At 41.7% G+C, this 26,153-nt stretch overlaps 1 protein-coding gene across 1 annotated transcript in view; it reads left to right on the forward strand.

The window, feature by feature from the left end:
• The window catches only part of dcc (DCC netrin 1 receptor), a 1,293,953-nt gene that overhangs the window by 1,179,802 nt on the left and 87,998 nt on the right, over window positions 1–26,153 (forward strand). Inside the window, exons 21-22 of the mRNA XM_043720707.1 lie at window positions 4,719–4,751; window positions 11,086–11,157. Of these exons, the coding sequence (XP_043576642.1) occupies window positions 4,719–4,751; window positions 11,086–11,157 (105 nt within the window). The remainder of the gene's footprint in view (window positions 1–4,718; window positions 4,752–11,085; window positions 11,158–26,153) is intronic.

Raw genomic sequence — 26,153 nt, forward strand, 5'->3', positions numbered from 1 at the left:
CCCAGAGAGTGGTGGATATATGGAAAGCTCTGCCCCAGAAGGCAGTAAAGGCCAAGTCTCTGGATACTTTCAAGAAAGAGATGGATAAAGCTCTTAAAGATAGTGGAATCAAGGGTTATGGGGACAAGGCAGCAACAGGAAACTTGTGGATGATGAATGGTGGTGCTGGCCCGAAGGGCCAAATGACCTACTCCTGCACCTATTGTCTATTGTCTATTATCCCTTAAGAAAAAATGAATTAATTCTCATAATTTACCAAGCACTGAAGTTAGACTGACTGGCCTGCAATTTCCGGGTCCATCCCTTCCTCCAATCCTCTGGCAGCTCACCTATGGTCAGAACATGTTTGAAAATTACTGCTAGGACCCATGATATTTCTACCCTTCCCTCAACGAAGTAGAATATATCTCACCAGGGCCTACAGATTTATCCACTTTAAAGGTTGCAAAACCCATTCATACCTCCTCTCTTTCTTTCTCTCTCTCCCCCTTTCTGTGTTAACTTTGTCAAATGTTTCACAGTGCTGCAGTCTGATGTCTACACCTGCATTGTCCTTTTCCACTGTGAAGGCTGACACATGGTATTGTTATGGACTAGGCCAGACTACTCAAAGCATTCTTAAGCAGGCAGACCTAAACCTAACTTTGCAAATTGTTTCGGTAAGTGTACAGTGAAAATTACCAGGAGTGAGATAGCTAGGTTGATTACTAGATTTTTAAAACAGACAAAAAGTTTATTCACAAAATTACACAATGAAACACAAAGAATAGAATAAAGACAGAATAAACCTATCCAGCTAGACTTAATTATGCTGTTCAGAATACACACAACAGTCCAAATAAGCAAACTCCCTTTAAAACCCAGTATAAATGGAATACATGCTTACAGGTTGAAGGTGAAGACAAAAGAGAGAGAGAATTTCCACACAGCTCCCTGTTGAACTTCCCAGTTCAAACTGAACTAAAACTGAGAGCTGACCACTCCCCTCTCTTTATACAGTTTTGACTCAGTTTTAGCTGTTAAGTAGCTGCTTCCAGTCAACTTGGGCCGATCTTAATAAAATAAGTCTCTCTTTAGTTTTGAACTTTATTTCCAGGCCCACACTTTTCCCTTTTCCTTTATGTAACTGAGTTTTGGTCACTATCTCCAAAATGTTCCTCTACTGATACACCTTCTACCAGCCCAGTCTTATTAGGTACAGAACTACTCCTCCCTCATTGGGCTTTCCACGTACCGGCTGAAAAAGTTCTCCTGGATGTAATTTAAGAATTTTATGCCCTCCCTACCTTGCACACTAAAACAATTCCAGGTCATATTTCGGTAGTTAAAGTGCTCTACTACAGGTCATTCTGCTATAACATGCATTTAGGTAAAAACAATGACTGCAGATGCTGGAAACCAGATTCTGGATTAGTGGTGCTGGAAGAGCACAGCAGTTCAGGCAGCATCCGAGGAGCTTTTGCTGCCTGAACTGCTGTGCTCTTCCAGCACCACTAATCCAGAATATAACATGCATTTAGTCGGCAAGAATTGGCTATAACGCGATTGATGAATTGTATATGTTGTTTGGATAATGCAAACTTTCTAATGAACAGGTATAGCTATTTGCTAATAGCTATTAACAGCTATAGCTATTTCTACAGCGCAATGTTCTATGCATGAGGGTGCACAACTGTTGCATTATAGCAGAATGACCTGTATTACTGCCTTATTACTTTTCTCTGAAATTTGATCATATATTTCTTCCTCTATCTTTCCATGACTGTTAGGGACTGATAGCACTCATCCAACAGTGTGTTTGCCCTTTTTGTGTTATTTATTTGCACGCATATAGTCTTATTTGACAATCCTTCAAAGATATCATCCGTGTTCCCTTTTATAATTGATACCTTGATAAATATTGCGACCCCACCCTGTTCCATTCCCCTCTCTATCTTGTCTGAATCTCCTATAATCAGAATGTTGAGCTGCCAATCCTTCCCATCGTTCATAGTGTTACAGCATGGAAACAGACCCTTCGGTCCAACTAGTCTAGGTCAAATGTAATCCCAGACTAAACTAGTCCCTCTTGCCTGCACTTTATCAGTCAAAATTTGGTCATAGCTATAATACCATATTCCCACCTGCCAGTCTGTGCCCCAGCTCATCTATCTCATTCCTCAGACAAGACCACTTCCCTACATACTTTTGTGCATGCTCACATTTTGAGTCTGTTGAAGCAGCTCCACTGACAGTTGTTTGTTTCTGGGATGTCTCCTCACTCATTACCACTTTTAACCTGCTTCCAAGTCCCAGAGTGCTCCAGTATCACCAGTCATTCTACTACTTTATGACCTTTTTAACCTAACTGATGCTGTTCCTGAGCCCCACACTGGTCCACCACTGGGCTGTCTGTTCTGCTTCTCTGTGTGTATCCCCTCCTCACCCTCCCCTCTCAGTAACACTGACTGCCTGTCACAGGCTCCCCTCTCAGTGACACTGACTGCCTGTCACAGGGCCCCCTCTCCTCTCAGTGACACTGACTGCCTGTCAAAGGGCCCCCTCTCCTCTCAGTGACACTGACTGCCTGTCACAGGGCCCCCTCCTCACCCTTCCCTCTCAGTGACACTGCCTGTCACAGGGTCCCCTCTTCACCCTCCCCTCTCAGTGACACTGCCTGTCACAGGGCCCCCTCCTCACCCTCTCCTCTCAGTGACATTGACTGCCTATCACAGGGCCCCCTCCTCACCGTCCCCTCTCAGTGACACTGACTGCCTGTCACAGGGCCCCCTCCTCACCCTCGCCTCTTAGTGACACTGACTGCCTGTCACAGGGCCCCCTCCTCACCTTCCCCTCTCAATGACAATGACTGCTTGTCATAGGCTCCACTCTCAGTGACACCGACTGCCTGCCACAGGCTCCCCTCCTCACCCTCCCCTCTCAGTGACACTGATTGCCTGACACATGGTGCCCACCTCACCTCTTCCTCAGTCTCCTTTTGTGCTAATTTCTATCAGTTGGGAGCTATCTAGTGAGTTGGTGCCATCTGTGAAGCAGATATTACTGAATAGAGAGCTTTACCCTACTGCATATTTTGCTCTCAACTGAAAACAGATGGAGCTGACTGAGTGGGGGCAGTTGATCTTGAATATCTCTTAAAACTGGTATATGAAGGCGATGTTTCATAGAATTCCTTCAGCGTGGAAGCAGGTCATTTGGCCCATTGAGTCCACACTGATCCTCCAAAGAGCATCCGATCTCACCATTTCCCATGGCTAACCCCACCTAGCCTGCACACTGAGGGCAATTTAGCATGGCCAGTCGACACAGAGTCTTTGGACTGTGGGAGAAAACCAGAGCACCCAGTGGAAACCCACTCAGACACTGTTTTGAACTCAGAGTCCAATACTTTGTCTCTAAATTACTCCATCTAATACTCAGAGAAACTAATATTTAAAATCAAATTTCATGGATTCATTAGCAGAGACATGCCACACAAGATACGTTAGCAGCAAATTTGTTTCTGAGAATCAGCTGAAATATTGGACATGAATATTGAACATTACTTTTTTGATTGAGGTAATTATAATCCACAAGTAAGCTTTACCAGTTTGACACACGGAAAGGCAAACACCCAGCATTTAAAGAAGTGGTTATAGAACATAGAACATAGAACATAGAACAGTACAGCACAGAACAGGCCCTTCAGCCCATGATGTTGTGCCGACCATTGATCCTCATGTGAGGTAAACCTAATGTACGAACTCTCAAATTTCTGTGACCATATGAATGTCCAGCAGTCTCTTAAATATCCCCAAAGACCTTGCTTCCACAACTGCTGCTGGCAACGCATTCCATGCTCTCACAACTCTCTGCGTAAAGAACCCGCCTCTGACTTTCCCTCTATACTTTCCGCCAAACAGCTTAAAACTATGACCCCTCGTGTTAACAACTTCTGCCCTGGAAAAAAAGTCTCTGGCTATCAAATCTATCTATGCCTCTCATTATCTTGTGCACCTTGTATACTTTGCCATAATGGTCCTCAACCACTGACATAACACAGCTTGTAAAACATTGAGTGAACTATTTTTAGATCACATGGACTAGGTGAAGCAGTGATATAGATGTCAATGATTATCGCAAAAATTAACATGTATCAAATTACTTTGTGCATTGTCAAGAGGGAATTACATAGAACTTAACAAGACAGAAATGGGTTAATCAATCAAATAGGCCTCATTCAGTGTTTCCACTCCACACAATCCTCCTTCCTTCTTCCACCTCACTTCATCTCATCCTATCAGCTTGTCCTTCCATTGCTTTCATCATCTTGTTCTTAGTTAACTCTGCTTAAATGTGTCAGCTTCCATCTAAATGCAGACAGAATGTGTTGGATTTGACTTTGAAACTTCTGGCATAACAAAAGTTGCTTTGCAGGTCCACTTTTGAAACTGGATTGAGTTGATCCGTTTTTTGAAAAATCTATCTAATGATACAGTAATTTTAAAATCCACAGCCTTCATGGAGGTCCCTTATGAGCTAGGTGATAAATATTTTCCATAACTTGATACAGTCCTTTTTGCTTATGTATCAGTGAAATGTAAAAGTAAAAATGCATTTAATCCAGTCAGTCAGTGTGATAAACTTGTGCTACATCGGTCTTTCAAACTTCAGTCAGTTCCACATGCAAGTCTCTCCTGGAAGCTGTCAGTATCTAATAGTATTGTCTTTTCTTACAGTTGAACACCCTGACAAAATGGCTAATGACCAAGGTACAGTAGCACCACACTGTCAACTTTTCAGATCAAATCAGAGATGTGCAATATGAATAACATTTGGTGCCATTTTATAATGCAATGATCCTTCAGGGTCATATGCAGAAAGGAATTACTGCTCGCGTGGTAATTAATCTCATTAATGAAGTGCCACTGAGCCGAAGCGTGTGCTTAATGAGTTAGAAGTAGACTTCCTCAGACGAGAATTGTTTTGTCTTTCTAGTCAGACAGATCAAGTGAATTGATTTCAGTTCATTCCTTTTACATGAGATTCTAATTTCTATGAATAATCTTTTAATTACCCAGTGCATTTGTTCGACACATGAAGGGGCTACGTTTTGGCTGTTATGAATCCAATGCTTCTTTTTTTTTTCTCTATCTCTAAGCAAATGCTTTGTGTGTGTTGTGCATGGAAAGCATCCATCATATATGAAATCCTGAGTGGCTCAAACTATTCATAAACAAAGAAATAAATAACAGTCATGCAGATATTGCTGATTGCTTTACAAGTTATGACAAATAAGAAAAGCTCCATCTATAAGCAACTACAAACCCCCAAAATACAAGCAAAACTGCTTCTCACTCTTTTTACAAGTTGCTATCTTGGTTTTTTGTGATCGAAATGATATATTAACAGTAACTTCTCGACACATCCCAGTTCTGGCTAATAATGATGTCACTTGGAATTTGATTCGGACTACCAGAAATGTTTCTCCCATTATCAACATCCTGAGGGTTACCATTGCTCAAACACTAAATTGGGCTAGGTATGTAAATATTGCAGTTACAAGAGCAGGTCAGAATCCTGCAATGAGTGATTCACCTTCTGACTTCTTGAAACCTGTCCACCATATACTAAGCAAAAGTCAGGAGTGTAATGAATATGCTCCATTTTCCTGCCTGAATGAGTGCAGCTCCAATAATACTCGTAAAACTTGACACCATCCAGGACCAAGCCTGCTTGATTGGCATTCCATCTAACCCATTCAACATTCTATTCCCTCACCACCAATGCACAGTGGCAGCACTGCAGTAACTCACCATCACCCCTTCGACAGCAGTTTTCAAATTGGTAATCCCTGCCTCCCAGAAGGACACGTGCAGCAGGAACATTGGATCTCCATCTGCTTAGGAAGCCTGGTTGGCATGGATGAGTCAGGTCAAGGGGTCTGTTTCTATTACTCTATTAGCTGCACGTTTTCCCCCAGGTCACACATCATCCTGACTTAGAACCATCTCACCATCCCTTCACTATTGCTGGTTCAAAATCATGGAACTCCTTTCCAAAAGTGCTGTGGATGTACCTACACCACATTGGACTGCAGTGTAACAAAAAGGCAGGTTAGCATCACTTCACAAGCCAGCCAATGACACCCGCATCCCATGAGTGAATAAAAAGAATGATGCAGGCCTGGAGTTTAGATTCGATTCGATTCCATACAGTATGGAAACAGGCCCTTCGGCCCAACAAGTCCACATTGACCCTCCGAAGAGTAACCCACCCAGACCCATTCCCCTACCCTGTATATACCCCGACTAATGCACCTATTACTATGGCCAATTCACCTGACCTGTACATCTTTGGATTGTGACAGGAAACCGGAGCACCCGGAGGAAACCCACGCAGACATGGGGAGAATGTGCATGCTCCACACAGACAGTCGCCCGAGGCGTGAGGCGCCCGAGTTCTGGGTCATGAGCCAAGTGACACATCACCACAGTATCATATCTCCAAACATGAAAGCTTAACCTTAAAACAAACAACCTTTTTGTAAAAAAAATACATTCGACTTGAGCAAGACCCACTATCAGAACAGATTACATTCATTCTGTGCATCTCTAATTTTGGTGGATTCAAACTGACAGGATGTATATTCTGAATTCAGAAGGAGGGGTGCAAGATAGGCAAAGCTAGCAAGAAGAAAAAGATGCTGTGTTTCATCTTTGGAATGTTTTGTCGTGACTGAAAGTAATTTGGCAAGTGCACAACTAGCACTGTATTTTGAGGAAATAGATAATATAGCCTCAGCATGTTATTCTTTTGTGATGTGGAGATGATTTTGCTATTTGCAGAGGATGATATGATTTTCGTTTTGTCAGCACATCTCTTGTCCAGTTTAGTCTCAGTAAAATGTCAAAGATGCCAAATGCATAATTGACTGAAAGAGTATTTGTCAGAGGCAAACAGAGTGGAGACATACAAGGAGGAAGGTAAACAGAGGAAAGGAGAAACTTACAGAGAGATAATAGAATCATGGCAAGTGCAGCAGAGCCACAGTCATTAGATGCAGTGCATCTGTGCAAATGATTCAACTGAGTTATGTCTGTGAATCCCAATTCTCTGTTCTTTCAGCATCTCATTTTATCCTTTTAATTGGATCAGGAACTATACGAAAAAGAATAGTTAGCGAATGACTTATTGCAGAGACAGTAAAAAGAAAAGCGGTATGAGATGGAAAGAAACACAATGAAGACAGAGACTAAGACAAATAAAATTAGTGCAAGAACTGTTTTTAAAATTTCTTTGCTGTAAGGAATGTCATGAGAAATTAAAAGATTGGAAAAAATGGCTTATTTTCAGATTAAGGGAACTGGGGTATAATGGTCATGTTGAGTTACTCGACTCATAATCTAAGGACCCAAGCGTACTCTGGAGAAACAAATTCATGTCGCACCTGAACAGATGGTGGAATGTAACTTCAATTTCATAATGAATCTCGAGTGAAAAGCTATCTCCATAAAAGTGACCATGAAATTCCCACATTGTTGTTGGAAGTCATCTAATGTCCTTCAGGGAAGGAAATCTGGTCTACATATAATTCCAAATTTTCATAAAGGTTGATTAGTAAGTGCCCTCTGAAGTGTCCTAGCAAGCCACTGTGTTGTATGAGACTTCCGCAGAAGTAGTCAATAAGAATACTTCTAACCATTAACCTGGACTCTGAAAACAATGAAGGCACAGCCAACTCAGTCAAATTTGCAAACTTCTCATAACATTTTGAGTCTTATGCTAAAATTGAGTGACTAATCAAGCTATAGCATACCATAGCTATATTCATTAAATCTTACAATGTAACTAATACACTAAATTTCTCTGCCATCATTGCCAGGTTTGACCCACTGATAGGACAAAATCACTTGATGAGGCTGTGCAGCAATATATAATGGGAAGGGACTTGCCCTCAACGTCCTCAAAATTGACTCATGGGATCCCATGAAGTCTCAGGGCATAGTCAATCATGGACAAGGAAATCTCCTGCTGATGTCTAGCCACTGCCAGCAATTCCCACTCCTCAGAACAAATAAAAAGAACTCTTCACTTGCCCAGATGAGTGCAGGAACAATAACGCACAAAATGATTAACATCAAATCAAACAAAGCAGCCTTTTTGACGAGCACACCGAAACACTTACTCTGCCCATGATTGGCACAAGTGACGCCAATAGGCTTTGTGCACAAAACGCATTTCTGCACATTGCCAAGTTTTGTCAAACAATATCTTCCAAATTTATAATTTCTATCACCAAGAAGCACAAGGGAGACTAATATTTAGGAATATCACTAACTTGCACCACTTGGAAGTTCACCATCAAGCCACACACATTAATGATTCAAAACAATATTGCCGTTCCTTCACAGTTACTGCATTTAAACCCTTATCATGCTTTTATAAAATACAGATTGCTGATCTTTGATCAGCAGTTAATTTAGTACCTGGGACTTTAATGGACTGAAATGATTTCCACCCCCCTCCCCCGCCTCCACTGCACCTCACTCTTCTATTTAATTAGCAGCCTGATGAGAACCTTCACAAGTTGGAAATGAAACATGGCTGCACCCTCTAAGTTTGGAGAATCATAAACTTTAACAGATGGAATATAAATGCAAGCTGCTATTTCAAGAGGTTCTCTCTTTGGCAGAGAGTTGATTGATTTTGACTGCAAACTGATCACAGGCTAGAGGAGGCTTTCTCTCAGTTCTTTAAGATGAAAAGCATCTGATGACATCTCTGACTGGAAAGCAGTGTTAAGATACTGAGAACTGAAAAGATAACTGCAATAATCTCTGCTGCTGACAGTCCAATAATCAACTAACTAATTGTGGTCTCAGTTTAAAACATAACTCACGAGTACCCAAAAAGAATTCTAAACCGTACGTTCATTATTAGTCTTTTATATTGGGCAATTACCCTTTCTACCCTTGTGTGTCTGCCTGTGTGTGTGCACACACATGCTCAAGTGACAGCACAAAGGTTCAGTCTTTATCCCCTTCATCTTGTCAAGAGCAGCAGTGTGGAAATTATCTACAGGATGGACAAAATAAAACCTCTGAAACTCAACTGTTTGAAATCCAAGATGAAAACAATATTGACCTTGCATGTGGAACTTCAGTATGCAGATGATAAAATCTCTCTTGGAAAAAAGCCTTTCAGCCTTGTATAATGCCTTCACGGATGCATACTGAAGAATTAGTCTCAGTCTCAACCTCAAGAAGGCGCAAATATTTTACCAACCTGTCCCAGGCCAAGTTCCAGTCCATTCTGACATTAAGATCAATGGAGAAGTCCTCCAAAATGTGGACCATTTTCCCTACCTGGGAAGCTACCTTTTATTTAAGACACACATCGATTGGTGATACAATGTTATATCCAATCTGCAAGCAGCACCTGTGGGCACCTAAGAACGAGAGATTTTGATGACCGTGACTTCTGTGCTGATAACAAATCCTGTGTATCAGGCAGTCAACTTTCTGATTCTTATACATGGCTTCAAAACCTGGACTGCATAGAGATGCCACCTCAAGGCCCTTGAGAATTACCATCATTGCTTTTTAAGACAGGTTCTCCATATTAGCTATGAGAACAGGCATATTAACATCAGTGCCATTAAAGCCGCTAACAACAGCAGCATCAAGGCTATGATCATCTGAAACCATCTCCCTTGGCCTGAGTTCCGATTGTCAAAGTAAATCTTCTTCACCCAGTTCAAGGAAGGCATTCAAGAGAAGGACAAAGGAAGTGTTTCAAAAATTCCATGAAGGCTTACCTCAAGAAATGCAAAACACATTTCAAAACATGGGAGTTCCTTGTTCAGAAGAAGCCGACTTGGAGACACAATTCTTCAAGAACACCCGGTGTCAAGAGGAAGTACAGAAAAGGAACTGAAATAAGAAATGCCACTGATTCCAAGGCCAAGGACCAATTCTGCCTCCCAGAAATACCTGCTAAGTGTGTGGTGGGCAGTGCAGCTCTAGGATCAGACTTATCAGCTACACAAGGACCCAGGGAACCCATGAGCAGTGACACAGAATTTCCTTGGTGGACAATCACACACATTAGTGAGTAATTGGCAACAGTTATATTTCTCAGAGATAGCGGGTCATAAACTTGCTGTATTCAGCTCAAGAAAACATTGCAGTTGACAGCTACAGGACAAGTTAGATTGCCACATCTTATTTGGGGAAAGTTATAGGTATGTGCTAAAAAGAACTTAAACTTTTACTGTACCTGACAAGGAGGTTGAAAAGAAGAGAGTTAATTTGCTTTTTTTCACCTGGATGTAATAACTGGGAATCTCCTTACTAACAGCACTGTCAATGTACCTGTATCCCATGGACTGCAGCGGTTCAATGAACAATGTTACTTCCATTCCTTCAAACTCATTAATGAAATGGGAACATAATTTGAAAAGTCGATATTTGTTATTCATCCTTAACCTCTTTGAAAGATGGTGGTAATCTGCCTTCTTGAACTGCTGCAGTATCTGTTTTCAGGGAGTTGCAGGTTTTTGCCCACTGACAATGAGGGTACAGCAACATAGTTCCAAGTGAGGATGGTGTGTGACATGGAGGGGAACCAGTTGGGTGATGGTGGTGTTCTCATGCATCTGATGTCCTTCTACTCTGAGTTGGAAGAGATATAGGTTTGGAAGATATTGTCAAAGGAGTCTCAGTTAGTTGCTGTGGTGCATCTCATAGCTGGCGCAAACCAGTGATGGAGAGAATGGATGTTTAAGTTGATAGATGGGGTTCCAGTCAATAGGCTGCTTTGTCCTGGATGGTGTTGAGATTCATGTACGGTGTTTCAACACACACACATTTATATTGTTAAATGATGTCCAATCACTGCAGAATTTCCCAGGTTAAAACCTGTTCTTGTAACCACTGTACTTATTTACATGACCACAATCCCTCATGCCGCCCACCTTAATTTATTTCATCCACCGTTGCTTTTTGCTCAAGTTGATACTAAAGGTTTTTTATCTAACGCCATTCCACCATATTGAAATCTAGCTCAGTTCCAGAGCGCTTATATATGTTCTTTGCTCAGCAGGTAGGAGTGTACATGGAGATGGAGCATTCTGGCCAGCAGACACCAACCTAATTGACAGGAGCAGCTTAAATGGTAAGTTCATAAATCTAATATGAGATAAAACTAAATCCATTTTGTTCTCTCACTGCCTATACCTCATTGCTCAGGTGGGCATTGATTGTGAGTAAGCCCTTCCATCAAAGAAAGATCCACAACAATCCTTTTCTTTCCTGTCTTTGTCCAGACATATACCAATGTTCAATTCTAAATAATAATCAAAAGCAGGACCCCAGGATAACTGTTCCCTATTTTCTAGCCCGGACAACTGAAGTTAATTGAAACAAAATTGCTATTGGCTAATTCTGCATCATCCAGAGAATCTTTGCTGCTTTTATCTTCTAAGTCATGGGAGCTGTTAAATGCAGCAAACATTCACATAATCTATTTAATTGGGCTTTAAGCAGTATTTTAAGTTAAATAAGCAATACTCAGTAATCACATGTTCTTGAATATTAAGCACTGGTTCTAACGTCCTGCCATAGTCAACATGTTTTTCAATGAATTTTCATGCTCCAAGTAATTAACCTGTTATATTGCCTGAATCCCCAGTGGCAATTTAAGAAAACCATAAGGTTTTACACTGCAGGTTTACGATTTTTTCTGTAGATCTTCAAATTAAATGTAGTTGATGAACAGAATTGCATCATTTCAGTTAAAACTGATGTTTGAAAGAAATTCCTGAAGGAATAGTTACAGCATTTAAACAGCTTTCCCGAGAAATTGTTCACCAGCCACTGTGACTGACCTTTACAAATTAATATTTGTGTTTTCCAGCTGTCATAACAGCTGTCAAATTCAAGCACCATGTTTTAAAAAAAAAACAAGGTAAAGCTTGTTATTATTTTCCATTCTATGGTCTCTCTGTTGCTTACCTCTGTACAATACAGTAGCCATAGAAAAAGGGCAAACCCACAATCTGCTTTCATGTCTGTTCCTTTGCTATTGTAAAGCCAACATTTACACTTGAATGCCTGGCCCAACTCTCTGATACAAGCAAGAGAAAAGCCAAATACTGTGGATTCTGGAGTTCTGAAAAAGAGTCATATTGGACTCATTGTTTATTCTGGCATTATCTTTCTTTAGGCTTTCTCTCCACCTATCGGCTCACTCATTCCCCCTGCTCCCCCGCCCCCCCCCCCATGACCTCATGTCTTCACATTTTCTAACTAATTCAGTTCTGAAGAAGGGTGACTGGACTCAAAGCATTAACTCTGCTTTCTCTCCATCAATGCTGCCAGACCTGACGAGTTTCTTCTGTTTTATGGAGTCAGAGTCATATAGTACAGCAACAGGCTCTTTGGTCTTACCCATCCACACTGACTGGGCATCCCAATCTGACCTTGTCCCATTGCCAGCATTTGGCACCCATCCCTCTATTCATATACCCATTCACATACCTTTCAATTGTTGAAATTGTGAGAAAGTGAGGACTGCAGATGCTGCATTGTCAAAGTTGAAAAGTAAAGCACTGGAAATGTACAGCAGGTCAGGTAGCATCTGAGGAGCAAGGGAGTCCTTGAAGGGCTTATGCCCGAAATGCGGACTCTCCCACTGTTGTAATTGTACCTACCTTGACCACTTCCTCTGGCAGTTCTTTCCATACATGCATTATCCTCTGTGTGAAAAAAATCCCCTTCAGATCCTTTTCAAATCATTCCCCTCTCACCCTAAATCGACACCATTTAATTTTGGACTCCCCCACCCTAGGAAAAATACCTTGGCTATTCACCTTATCCATGCCTCTCCTGAGTTTATCAATCTCAATAAGGTCACCCCTCAGCCTCCAGGAAAAGAAAGCCCCAATCTATTCAGTCTCTCCCTATAACTGAAACACCCAAGTTCCGGCAAAATCCTTGTAAATTTTGTCTGCACCTTCTCTCAAGGTTAACAACATTCTTACAATAGAATGGCAATCAAAATTGTATGATGTATTCTAAAAATAGCCTCACCAATGTTCTCAATAAGGTCACCCCTCAGCCTCTGACACTCCAGGAAAAGAAAGCCCTAACCTATTCAGTCTCTCCCTATAACTGAAACACCCAAGTTCCGGCAACACCCTTGTAAATTTTGTCTGCACCTTCTCTCAAGGTTAACAACATTCTTACAATAGAATGGCAATCAGAATTGTATGATGTATTCTAAAAATAGCCTCACCAATGTCCTGTACAGCCACAACATGGTGTCCCAATTTCTACATTCAGTGTTCCATCCAATGAAGGCAAATGTGCCAAATGCCTTCTTCACCACTCAATCTTCTTGCAACTTCACTTTCAAGAAACTATTCACCTGCACCCCTAGGTCGCTTTGTTCGGTAGCACTCCCCAGGGCCCTGCCATTAATTGTATGTACTGCCCTGGTTTGCCCGACCAAAATACAACACCTCACATTTATCGAAATTAAACACCTTTTCTTTCAGATCTTCAGCATTCACAATTCTTTGTTTCAGTTCGATGAACGACAGTTTTTTTGTTTTTGTAAGAGGTTAAAGGAAGTTAATTTTTTTGAGTCAATGAATGTATTTTTCAAAAATAGTGCATCATAAATAGACACTTAAGGACTTTATTTAATCTCAGCATGGGTCCTGAGTTCTTTCCATGTTGGATACCGGGTAAAGAGATAAAGGCAAAGGGTGGTGAGTGAGTTTATAAGTGGGCATGTTTATCACACTAAGTTGGCATAAGGGTTGTAACAGATTCTGAGCATGGGTAGAGGGGGTTAGGTTAGGATGAAGGCTATGGGACATGTCATGGGAGAGAAGGTAGAAGCATGGGCAGACATAAATAAGATGTGGAAAATGTACGGGGGAGGTTATGGATTGTGAATTTAGGCTGGAGAGCTTTTTTTAATTTGACTGCCTGATTTCCACTAAGTGCTGGTGCACAGAGGCAAGCCTACTGACAATCCCACCTCCCCAGTCTCTACACACTTTCTAGGGTCTCCGACAATGACTTTCATAAAACCTGAGCCATACTTAATTGAAAATCCCAACTTTTAGGAGTTAGTTCAAACCAAAACAGCCACAAAAGGAATTCTAAAGAAGGACCTTTTCTGACTTGAAAGGTTAACTCTGTTTTTCTCTCTCACAGATGCTGGCAGACCAGCAGAGTTTCTCCAGCATACTCTGGTTTTATCTCAGATTTCCAGAATCAGTGGTATTTTGCTCCTGTATTGCTTTTAGCACAAAGGGAAATGTTTTGCCAGACAGGGAGATGTGGATTTGTGAGCATGCAGTGAGGTAAATCTGGTGGAAGTGGTGTTAGTTCAACTCAGATCCTTCTACTGAGTTTTTTTTGTGAAGCAGAATTAAATTTCAAAAAAACATGGGAGCCCGTTGGATCTGTTAAGTGAGCAACTTTTTTAAAAACAAATTTCTTTATGGGAATGTGAACATTGATATCAAAGCCAGTATTTATTAACTATCCCTAACTGCCCTTAAGAAGGTGGTGTTGTCTCCTTGAATTGTACAGCATGTAACTTTTATATGCTGTTAGGAAGTTCCAGGATTTTGACAGAGAAGGAATAGAGATGTAGTCTTAAGTCAAGGTCATGTGTAGTTTGGAATGGAAATTGCAGGTAGTGCTGTTTCCATGATTCTAGTGTCCTTGCTTACCTTGGTGGTGGAGTCACAGGTTTGGGAAGGGGCTGTTGAAGGAATCTTGCCGAGCTGCTATGGTGCATCTCATGTATGTTATACATTGCTGCTTTGGTGACAGGAGTGAAAGTTAAAGTTAATGTCAACCAGGCCGATTTTCCTGAACAATATCAAGCTAATTGAGTGTTGTTGGAGCTGAACTCATTGTAGACAAGTTGAAAGTATTCAATCTCACTCCTGACTTGTACAGAATTGTATAGACAATAGACAGGGCTTTGGGAGAGAGATGTGTTGCGAGCAGTTCAATTTCTGCGCCTCATGTAAACTATAGACCAGTGAGCCTGATGTCACTGGTGGGAAAGTTACTGGAGAAGGTACTGAGAGATAGGATCTATTTATATTTAGAAGAGAATGGGCTTATCAGTGATAGGCAACATGGTTTTGCACGGTGGAGATCGTGCCTTACCAACTTAATAGAGTTCTTTGAGGAAGTGACCACGTTGATAGATGAAGCAAGGGCTGTTGATGTCATATACATGGACTTTAGTAAGGCATTTGGTAAGATTCCCCATGGTAGACTAATAGAGAAAGTGAAGTCACATGGTGTGCAGGGTGTTCTAGTTTGGTGGATAAAGAACTGGTTGAACAACAGGAGACAGAGAGTAGTAGTCGATGAAGTTTCTCAAAATGGAGAAAGGGATCAGTGGTGTTCCACGGGGATCAGTGCTGGGGCCACTTTTGTTTGTGATATGCATAAATGATCTGGAAGAGGACATTGGTGGTCTGATCTGATCCTGCAGATGACAGGAAGATTGGTGGAGTAGCAGAAAGCATAAGGGACTGCTAAAGCATACAGAAGAATATAGATAGACTGGAGTATTGGGCAGAGAAGTACTTGGTGGATAAAGAACTGGTTGAGCAACAGGAGACAGAGAGTAGTAGTTGAAGGGAGTTTCTTGAAATGGAGAAAGGTGACCAGTGTTGTTCCACAGAGGTCAGTGTTGGGGCCCACTGTTGTTTGTGATATACATAAATGATCTGGAAGAGGGCACTGGTGGTATGATCAGCAAGTTTGCAGATGACAAGAAGATTGGTGGAGTAGCAGGAAGTATAAGGAACTGTCAAAGAATCCAGGAGAATATAGATAGACTAGAGAGTTGGGTGGAGAAGTGGCAGCTGGAGTTCAATGCATTTTGGGAAGTCTAATTCTCGAGCGAATTATACAGTGAACCGAAGAGCCTTGGGAAAAGTTGACGAGCAGAGAGAGTTCAGTTCCATTGTACCCTGAAGGTTGCTGCACAGGTGGATAGAGTGGTCAAGAAGGCATGTGATATGCTTGCCTTCATCGGATGGGGTATTGAGTATAAGAGCTGGCAGGTCATGTTAAAATTGTACATGACGTTGGTTTGGCTGCATTTAGAATACTGTGTACAGTTCTGGTCGCCACATTACCAAAAGGATGTGGACGCTTTGGAGAGAGTGCAAAGAAGGTTTACGAGGATGTTGCCTGGTATGGAAGGTGCTAGCTATGAAGAGAGGTTGAGTAGGTTAGGATTGTTTTCATTAGAAAAAAAGAGATTGAGGGGGAATCTGATTGAGGTCTATCAAATCATGAAGGGTATAGACAGGATAGATAGAGATAAGCATTTTGACAGGGTGAAGGATTCAATAACGAGAGGTCATGCTTTCAAAGTGAGAGGTGAAAAGTTTAAGGGGGATACACGCGGCAAGTACTTTACACAGAGGGTGTTGGGTGTCTGGAATGCGTTGCCAACAGAGGTAGTAGAGGCAGGCATGGTAGATTCATTTAAGATGTGTCTGGGCAGAGTAGTGGGGAGCAGAGGGATACAGATGCTTAGGAATTGGTTGACAGGTTTAGACAGTACATTTGGATCGGCTCAGGCTTGGAGGGCCAAAGGGCCTGTTCCTGGGCTGTAAAATTTCTTTTTTCTTTGTTCTTTATTTATGTGCCTAGCTTAGTTAAGTTTCTGGTCAATGGTGATTCCCAAGACTTTAATATTGGGAGCTTAAAAGATGATAATGTTGCTGAACTTTAAGAACAGGTGATTAGATTCTCTCCCAATGAAGATGGTTATTAGTTATCAATTTTGTGGCAGGAATGTTACTTGCCATTAATCCAAACCTGATGTCCTGATCTTGCTGGATGCACACATAGACCGCACTAATATCTGGTGAGGTATGAATCATCCTGAACAATGATCAGCCAACATTTCCATTTCTGACCTGATTTTGATGGAGAAGCTGAAAATAGCTGGAACTAGGACGCAGCCCTGAGGAACCTCTGCTGTGATGTCCTGGGCTGAGCTGATTGATCTCCAACAGACAAGCCCATCGTCCTTTGTGTTAGGTATGACTCCAACCAATGGAATTCTCATTGATTCCTGTTTAGCTAGTACGCCTGATGCCATACTTGGTGAAAATCTGCCTTGATGCCAAGGGCAGTTACGGTCACCTTAACTCTTGAGTTCTGCTCTTTTGACCATGTTTGGAGCAAGACTGCAATGCAGTGTCCCTGGTAGCACCTGAATGAAATTTTGGTGAGTAGAATGTTGCTGAATAAATGTCTCTGGGTAGGGCTGTTCATGAGATCTTCTATCAATGTGCTAATGATTGAAAGTTGACTGATGGATTTGTAATTGGTCCAATTATATTTGTATCAAAAATAGAACTTGCTGGAGAAACTCAGCAGATCTGGCAGCATCTATAGAAAGAAAGCAGAGTTAACATTTTGAGTCCAGTGACCCTTCTTCAGAACAATTATATTTGTCCTGCTTTTTGAGGACAGGACATGCGTAGTAATTTTCCATATCGCTTGGTAGATTCCAGTGTTGTCAGTATTGTGAAGAGATTAGCTCGCATTACAGCATGGTCTGGAAAACAATTCTTCAATTATGGTAACATAGATGTTGTCAGGGCCCATGGCTTTGCATTATCCAATACCTTCATCTGATTTTATGTTATCATGTGGAGTGAATTTAAAGGACTGAAGACTGGCCTCTATAATGTTGGAACTGAAGGGAGAGGCTGAGATGGATCGTCTACTCATCGCATGTGGATAAAGGTTACTGAAACCCCTTTTAGCCTTGTCCTTTACACTAATGCACTGAACTGGTACTATCATGGAGGATGGGGGTAATTTATGAAGCTTCCTTCATTGGGGAATTGTTCACCACCTTTAATGGTTGGATGTGGCAGGACTTAGACCTTAAATCTGATCCATTGGTTGTCAGATCAATATGCTCTGTATATAACATGATGCCTCCATTTCTTAGCATGCATGTAGCCACGTTGTTAGTGTCTCATTTTGTAGCAGAGCTGGTGATTCTCTTGGCTTGCTGTCTGACATTCCTCATTCAGTTACTGAAAAAGCCAGCAGAGGACTGTTTCAGCCCTCAATACTGGCTTTTCCAGGGATGGCATCCATTGCTGACTTGTCAACGTCACTGATGTAGGTACACAGCAGAAACAGTTCTGTGGTAAAACTGTCCATTTGGGAAAGATTTAATCAGAGAAACCATAGCTAGAAAACAATACCAGGTGGGAGACTATTGTTCAAAGTGCTTCTTATAGGAGACTGTCATGATTTCTTGATGGTTATTAGCCAACCCCTCGTGGCTTCATTCATCTTCAGCTACAGTTCCCTGCTTCCAGCTTCCAAATAGCACGGGTGCAACGTATGCTGGAGGCAAGAACAGGAGCAATACCACACTGGCAGTATCCATTTCTGATAACTAAAATAAAATAGAGAACGACAGTACAGATTCAATGGCTACTGATCTGGTTTAATTTATTGTCATGTGTACCTAAGCACAGTGAAAAGCTTTGTTTGTGAGCAGTACAGGCAGATCATAGTAAGCAAGGCCATACAGATCATAGGGTGACAAAAAAAAATTAGGTGAGGCATATAGGTTACATCGTGTGAGGCAAGAACAATATTAACGAGATCAGCATTATTTGAAGTTAGAGAGTCCATTCATTAGTCTAATAATGACAAGGAAGAAGCTGTGCTTGAATCTGTTGGTACATGCGTTCAAACGTCTGTGTCTTCTGCCTGACCGAAGTGGAGAGTAGGAAAGGAAGCCTACAAATGACATTAAATCCAACAAAAAATACTTTAGGAAAAGTAGGTCACTTGGAAAAAAATTGCACTTCTTGGCTATCAGTGATACTATCAGTGGAAAATAGGGAAATAGCAGACATACTAAATAAATACTCTGGAATTGAGTGGTGCTGGAAGAGCACAGCAGTTCAGGCAGCATCCGAAGAGCAAGAAAATCGATGATTCGGGCAAACGCCCTACATTAGGAATACAGGCAGAGAGCCTGAAGAGTGGAGAGATAAATGAGAGGATGGTGGGGGTGAGGAGAAAGTAGCTTAGAGTACAATAGGTGAGTGGGGGTGAGGATGAAGGTGATAGGTCGGGGAGGAGGGTGGGGGAAGGTAGCAAAGAGTACAGTGGGTGAAATGGAGTGGGGATGAAGGTGATAGGTCAGAGAAGAGGGTGGAGTGGATAGGTGGAATGGAAGATAGGCAGGTAGGATAAGTCATGGGGACAGTACTGAGCTGGAAGTTTGGAACTGGGGTGAGGTGGGGGAAGGGGAAATGAGGAAGCTGGTGAAGTCCACATTGATGCCCTAGGGTTGAAGTGTTCCGAGGCGGAAGATGAGGCGTTCTTCCTCCAGGCGTCAGGTGGTGAGGGAGCGGCGGTGAAGGATGCCCAGGACTTCCATGTCCTCGGCTGAGTGGAAGGGGGAGTTGAAATGTTGGGCCACAGGGCGGTGTGGTTGATTGGTGCTGGTGTCCCAGAGATGTTCCCTGCTAGGAGGCGTCCAGTCTCCCCAGTGTAGAGGAGACCGCATCGGGAGCAATGGATACAATAAATGATATTGGTGGATGTGCAGGTAAAACTTTGAAGGCTCCTTTAGAGCCTTGGATGAAGTTGAGGGAGGAGATGTGGGCAAGGGTTTTGCAATTCCTGCGGTGACAGGGGAAGGTGCCAGGACGGGAGGGTGGGTTGTTGGGGGGGCGTGGACCTGACCAGGTAGTCACAGAGGGAATGGTCTTTGCGGAAGACGGAAAGGGATGGGGAGGGAAATATATCCCTGGTGGTGGGGTCCATTTGGAGGTGGCGAAAATGTCGTTGGATGATTTGGTTTATGCGAAGGTTGGTAGGGTGGAAGGTGAGCACCAGGGGCGTTCTGTCCTTGTTATGGTTGGAGGAGTGGGGTCTGAGGGCGGAGGTGCGGGATGTGGACGAGATGCATTGGAGAGTATCTTTTCACCACATGGAAAGGGAAATTGTGGTCTCTAAAGAAGGAGGCCATCTGGTGTGTTCTGTGGTGCAATTGGTCCTCCTGGGAGCAGATACGGCGGAGGCAGAGGAATTGGGAATTCGGGATGGCATTTTTGCAGGAGATAGGGTGGGAAGAGGTGTAATCCAGGTAGCTATGGGAGTCGGTGGGTTTACTCTCTGCATGGATGTTTATAGTTGGGAAAGACATGAGTATGTCAAACAGCCCAAGGAAAGTAATATTTCTCTGTGAATCAAATGCAAAAAATGCAGGAGAAATTCAGCAAGTCTGGCATCATCTACGGAGAGAGAAACATAATTAATATTTGAGTCTGATATTATTGTTCTTTGGATCTCTTCTTCTCTCTGAAATAGAAGTAAGCAAAATAACAGTAATGAGGAAAAGTTTGGCACTGGAGACAATAAATCCCAAAATCAGATAATTTCCAGCCCAGGATTTAAAGGAAATACGTGAGGACATGTCAGATGCCCAAACTATCATTATTTGAAGTTCTCTCAAAATTCCTAAAAATGTCTTTAAATTAGACAACAGTGCATGTCATGCTGCTATTTCAGGAGGAAAATTAGAGTTAGCATAACATCTAATGTAGGGACACAAAGTGTGGACATCATCAAATAGAATAGAAAATGCTGGAGAAACGCAATTGGTCAGGCATCATCTGTGGAGAACAACAGAGTTAATGTTCCAGATAAAAGACCTTTCATCAGATGCTGCCTGAGCTGTTGAGTTTTCTCCAGTGTTTCTTGCTCATATGTGTGTCGTGGGAAATTGCTGACATCTAATAATTAGGGATAGGGTGTCAGAACACTTTGAAAAATTTCAGCTGATTAGAGAGAGCCAACTTCGATTTATAAAAAAGGGAGGTCACGTCTAATGAATCTGATTGAATTTTTTTTTTAGCAAAGCTGACAAAAATATTGCACAGGGAAATGTCTCTGCTTGTTATTTATATTGACTTTCAGAGGCATTTGATAAAGTCCCTTATAAGAAGCCATTAGCTGAAGTTCATGGAATTGAAGGCAAATTATTGACCTGCTCAGAAAATGAGTTGAGTGGCAGGAGACAGAGCAAGATTGTTGAATGAGTTTTCTAATTGGTTGGATGATTGGTAACTGACAAGGATTTGTTTTAGAGCCTCAATTATGCACCAAATTTATTAGTAGCTTAGATGATTGATTAAAATAAAAAAAACACAATGAGAAGAAGAGGAAAATGTTCAAAAAAGACCAACAAAATGCTGACCTTTGTGTCTGGAGGACTAGAATATAATAATATGTGTTACTGTTTCCAACTTAAATCATGACTGGGGTAATACTGTGTAGTTCTGTGTACCACACTTTAGAAGAGATATATTGACCTTGGAGATAGATGGATGTACAGATATATATATTATATATATGCATTAGAAGCAGGAATAAGCCATTCAGACCTTGTTCTCCCATTCAATTAGATCATGGCTGATCTGTTTGTGTCTCAAGTTCTACCTTCCCATTTACTATTTGAACCTTTGATTCCTTTGACTAACAAGACTCCATCTACCTGCACCTTTAATGAAATCACTTCCACCACCTTTTAAAGCAAAGCGTTGCAAAGACTTCTTAGGAGAAAACAAAATTCTCCTTACCTCTGTCCTAAAAGGGCAATTCTTAATTTTTAAACTATGCCACCTAATTCTGGTCTCAACACAGGAGAAAATATTCTTTGCTCATCCACCTTGTTAAAACCATTCAGTAAGTTAAAAAGTTCGATCAAGTAACCAAAATTCTAGTGGGAGCAAGCCCTGTCTGTCCACCCTTTCCTCATAAAACAGTCTGATTATTCCAGGTGTCAACTTAGTAAACCTCCTTGAAATCGCTTCCAATGCATTTAAAACCTTTCCTAAATGATGAGATCAAATCCCCATCCAGCCCTTGATATGTAGTCTCACCAATGTCCTGTATGACTAAAGCAAAGCATGCCTTCACGTTACATTCCCCTTGTAAGTAAGGATATCATTCCATAGCCATCTTAATTACTTGAAAACAGGAAATTGCTGGAAAAGCTCTGCAGTTCTGGCAGCATCTGTGGAAAGAAATCAGAGTTAACGTTTTGGGTCAAGTGACCCTTCCACAGAATCCCATAATTATTTCTTCAGTATTTGTTGTACTTAGATACATTTTTTTGAGACTCCTGCATAGGAAAATCAGGATTTCTGCACTTCAGAATTTTGCAGTTATTCTCTGTTTCAGTAACACTCTGCTTTTTTTATCCTTCCTGCCAAAATGAGCAGCTTCTCATTTTCGCACATTACACTCCACGTGTCAACTTTTTGCATATTGATGCTGCTTCATATATCACTCTGCAAACTCCCAATGTTTTCTTCATAATTTTCTAACTATCTTTATGTTATTTAGCCACCATACCTTCACTCCCCTCATCTATGTCATTGATATAGAAATATACAAGCACAGAAAATAGGTGCAGGAGTAGGCCATTTGGCCCTTTGAGCCTGCACTACCATGCAATATGATCATGTAATTTCAGTATCCAACTCCTGATTTCTCCCCATATGCCTTGAACCCTTGGGCTGCAAGGGCCACATCCAGCTCCCTCTTGAATATCTAACAAACTGGACCCAACAGCTTTTCGTGGGAGAGAATTCCACAGGTTCACAACTCTCTGAAGAAGTTCTTCCTCATCTCAGTCCTGAATGGCTTGCCCACTATTCTTCAACTGTGACCCCTTGTTCTGGACTTCCCCAACATTGGGAACATTCTTCCCACATCTAGTCTGTCCAGTCCCATCAGGATTTTATATATGTCTATGAGATTCCCAGCTCATTTTTCTAAATTCCAGTGAGTACAAGCCTAGTCGATCCAAACTTTCTTCACATGTCAGTCATGCCAACCTGGGAAACAGTTTGGTGAACTTTCGCTGGACTCCCTCAATAATAAGAATATCCTTCCTCAGACTAGGAGACCAAAACTACACACAATACCCAAGATGTGGCCTCACCAAGGTCTTGTATAACTACAACAAGACATCCGTACTCCTATACCCAAATCCTTTTGTTATGAAGGAGTCATGCCATTAGCTTTCCTCACTGCCTACTGCACCTGCACTCCAACCTTCAGCAAGTGTTCCACCGTGACACACAGGTCTTATTACACTTCTTCCTTTTCCTAAACTGCCACCATTCAGATTAAAATCTGCCTTCCTGTTTTTGCCACCAAAGTGGATAACCTCACATTTATCCACATAATATTGCATTTGCAAAGCATTCGTCCACTCAGCCAGTCCGTCCAAGTCACCCTGCAGCCTCTTAGCATCCTTCTCACAGCACACACTGCCACCCAGCTCAGTGCTGCCCGCAAATTTGGAAATATTGCATTCAATTCCTTCATCCAAATTGTTAATGTATATTGTGAACAGCTGGGGTCCCAGTACAGACTGCTGTGGGATTCCACTTGTCACATTGTAACAATCAGAAAAAGAACCCATTTAAGCAGATTGTTTATTTTCTGTAAACCATCTAATCTTCCTTCCATGTTACTCCCTGCATGATACGCTCTTACTTGGTATAATAACCCTTTTGTCAAATGCATTCTGTTACTCTTCTTTATCTGCAGTGAATGTTTGCCTTCTAAGAGCGCGAACAAATTGGTTGAACTCAATGTCCCTTGCACAGAATCATATTGATTACTTTGATTATTTTATAAGTACCCAGCTGCAGCTGGACACACTTCCAGCAAGTATAAGAGTCAGAAATGTCAGCCACGTCCCTGATCTCTCACATCAAGCAAGAGGCACATGCCACGGGTCTGAGGTCCCCTGCCATTGTAAGCCTTAGCTTTATATCAACTAGCTAAGACCAAACAATGCACTTAAACCTATGAAAGAAAAGAAAAAAAAAGCCTTACCTTACAGAGTCCTTTTCTTCTGGTTAGAGGAGGTGGAATGGGAGGGAGATACTATACGTGTAGTATCTCAGGTTTAGCTGCTGCCCAAATTTATACTAAGTCCTTGCCTTCCAGCAATCTCCTGGTCTCCAGCATCGCTTCCGTTCTGTCTCCCGCTGCTCCCGGACAGGAAAAAGACCTTAGAATGAAAACCATTAGAAGTCAGGGATTTGCCAGTCCATAGCCCAGTACTTACCAGTTTCCTAGTATTGCTTCTGTGGTAGTCATGACTTCACCACATTATTCTCTCCCTTCCATCTCCTTATTTGTAGCATTTACTGGAATATTTTTGATTTCCCTATAGTGAAGACAGAAGCAAATTTTTTTTGTCTATTTCTTCCTTATTACTTACTGTTAACTCCTCATTGTTATACTTGACAGAATTAAAGAAAACTTTAATATTTTTCTTTTTAAACATCTTTTTAAAGTCATTGAGTCATGCAGCATGGAAACAGACCTTTTGGTCCAATCAGTCCTTCTCAAAAGGTAATTCCAAATTAAGCGAGTCCTGCTTGCTCCTGGCCCATATCCCCATTCATGTACTTATCCAAATGTCTTTGAAATGTTGTACTGCACCCACATCCACCACTTCCTCAGGAAGTTAATTCCACATACAAACTAGTCTCTGTATAAAAAAATTGCCATTCATGTCTTTTTAAAATCTGTCTCCTTTCACCTTAAAAATGTGTCCCCTAGTTTTGAAATCCTCCATCCTAGGGGAAAGGCAACTGCCATTCGTCCCATCCCTCGCTAGTTTTCTCTCATATTCAAATTTCTTTCTTCTGATTATTATGTTCTGTTCAATCATCTTTGTGTAGTTATTTGGTTTTCTATCTTAAGCATGATGTTTTTCTTAACATTTTAAATTAACTACACTTGGTAGAACCTTCATTCCTATGCTGTAGAAATGTACTTATTCTGAAATAAATATCTGCCATTGCTTCACTATTTATCTATCCCATAACTAGGACCCAGTTCTCCTCAATCACCTCAGATTTCTTGTCTGCGTAGTTTCCCTTATTTAGGTCTAAATTGCTAGTCTTCAACTTACTCTTCTACCTTTCAAATTTTATGTAAAATATCATTATAATGTGAATAGTGATACTTGGAAATGCATTAATCTGAGGTTATTCATTGATCCTTCCATATTACGTAATGCAAAGTCTAATGTAATTCACTAGACAGTCATGTAGTTGGCATGACTGACTTGTGGGCGGCACGGTGGCTAGCACTGCTGCCTCACAGCGCCAGAGACCCGGGTTCAATTCCCGCCTCAGGCGACTGACTGTGTGGAGTTTGCACGTTCTCCCCATGTCTGCGTGGGTTTCCTCTGGGTGCTCCGATTTCCTCCCACAGTCCAAAGATATGCAGGTCAGGTGAATTGGCCATGCTAAATTGCCCGTAGTGATGGAAATGTGTTGCTGGAGAAGCGCAGCAGGTCAGGCAGCATCTAGGGAACAGGAGAATCGATGTTTCGGGCATTAGCCCTTCTTCAGGAATGAGGAAATTGCCCGTAGTGTTAGGTAAGGGGTAAATGTAGGGGTATGGGTGGGTTGCGCTTCGGCGGGGCGGTGTGGACTTATTGGGCCGAAGGGCCTGTTTCCACACTGTAAGTAATCTAATCTAATCTAATCTAATCACTCTCTCGTCAGTTCCAGAACACTCTGTTCTTAGAAATGGCATTGTACAACTTCCTCATCCAGGCGAACACTCAAAATCTGATTTGTACAAATTATATGTAGATTAAAATTATGACTATCGCCCTCAGTTTATTGTAAGCAATATTTTTTGTTGTATGCTTTGTCCCATATTGTGGTCACTGTTAGGGATCCTGTACGCAGGCCAGGTGATTTAGCCATGGGAAATGCAGGATTATAGAGATAGGGTAAGGGGGGGTTGTTATGGGTGGGTAGCTCTTCAGTGGGTTACTATGGACTTGATGGGCTGAATGGTCTACTTCCACACTATAGGGATTCTACGATTCTTTCCCTTACCATTCCTAAACTCCACCCAATCTGATTGCAGTGATTTGACAGAATGAAACCTGAACTCCAAGGGTTACGTTATGACAACAAAGTAGCCAAACCAAGGCTGAAACAAGATGAAAGTTAGAAATTTAAATTGCGATTTGATCAGTTTTGAAGGTATTAGGGGAAGAAACTATAT

The sequence above is a fragment of the Chiloscyllium plagiosum genome, chromosome 1 (assembly GCF_004010195.1).
Source record: "Chiloscyllium plagiosum isolate BGI_BamShark_2017 chromosome 1, ASM401019v2, whole genome shotgun sequence".
Classification (NCBI taxonomy): Eukaryota; Metazoa; Chordata; class Chondrichthyes; order Orectolobiformes; family Hemiscylliidae; genus Chiloscyllium; species Chiloscyllium plagiosum.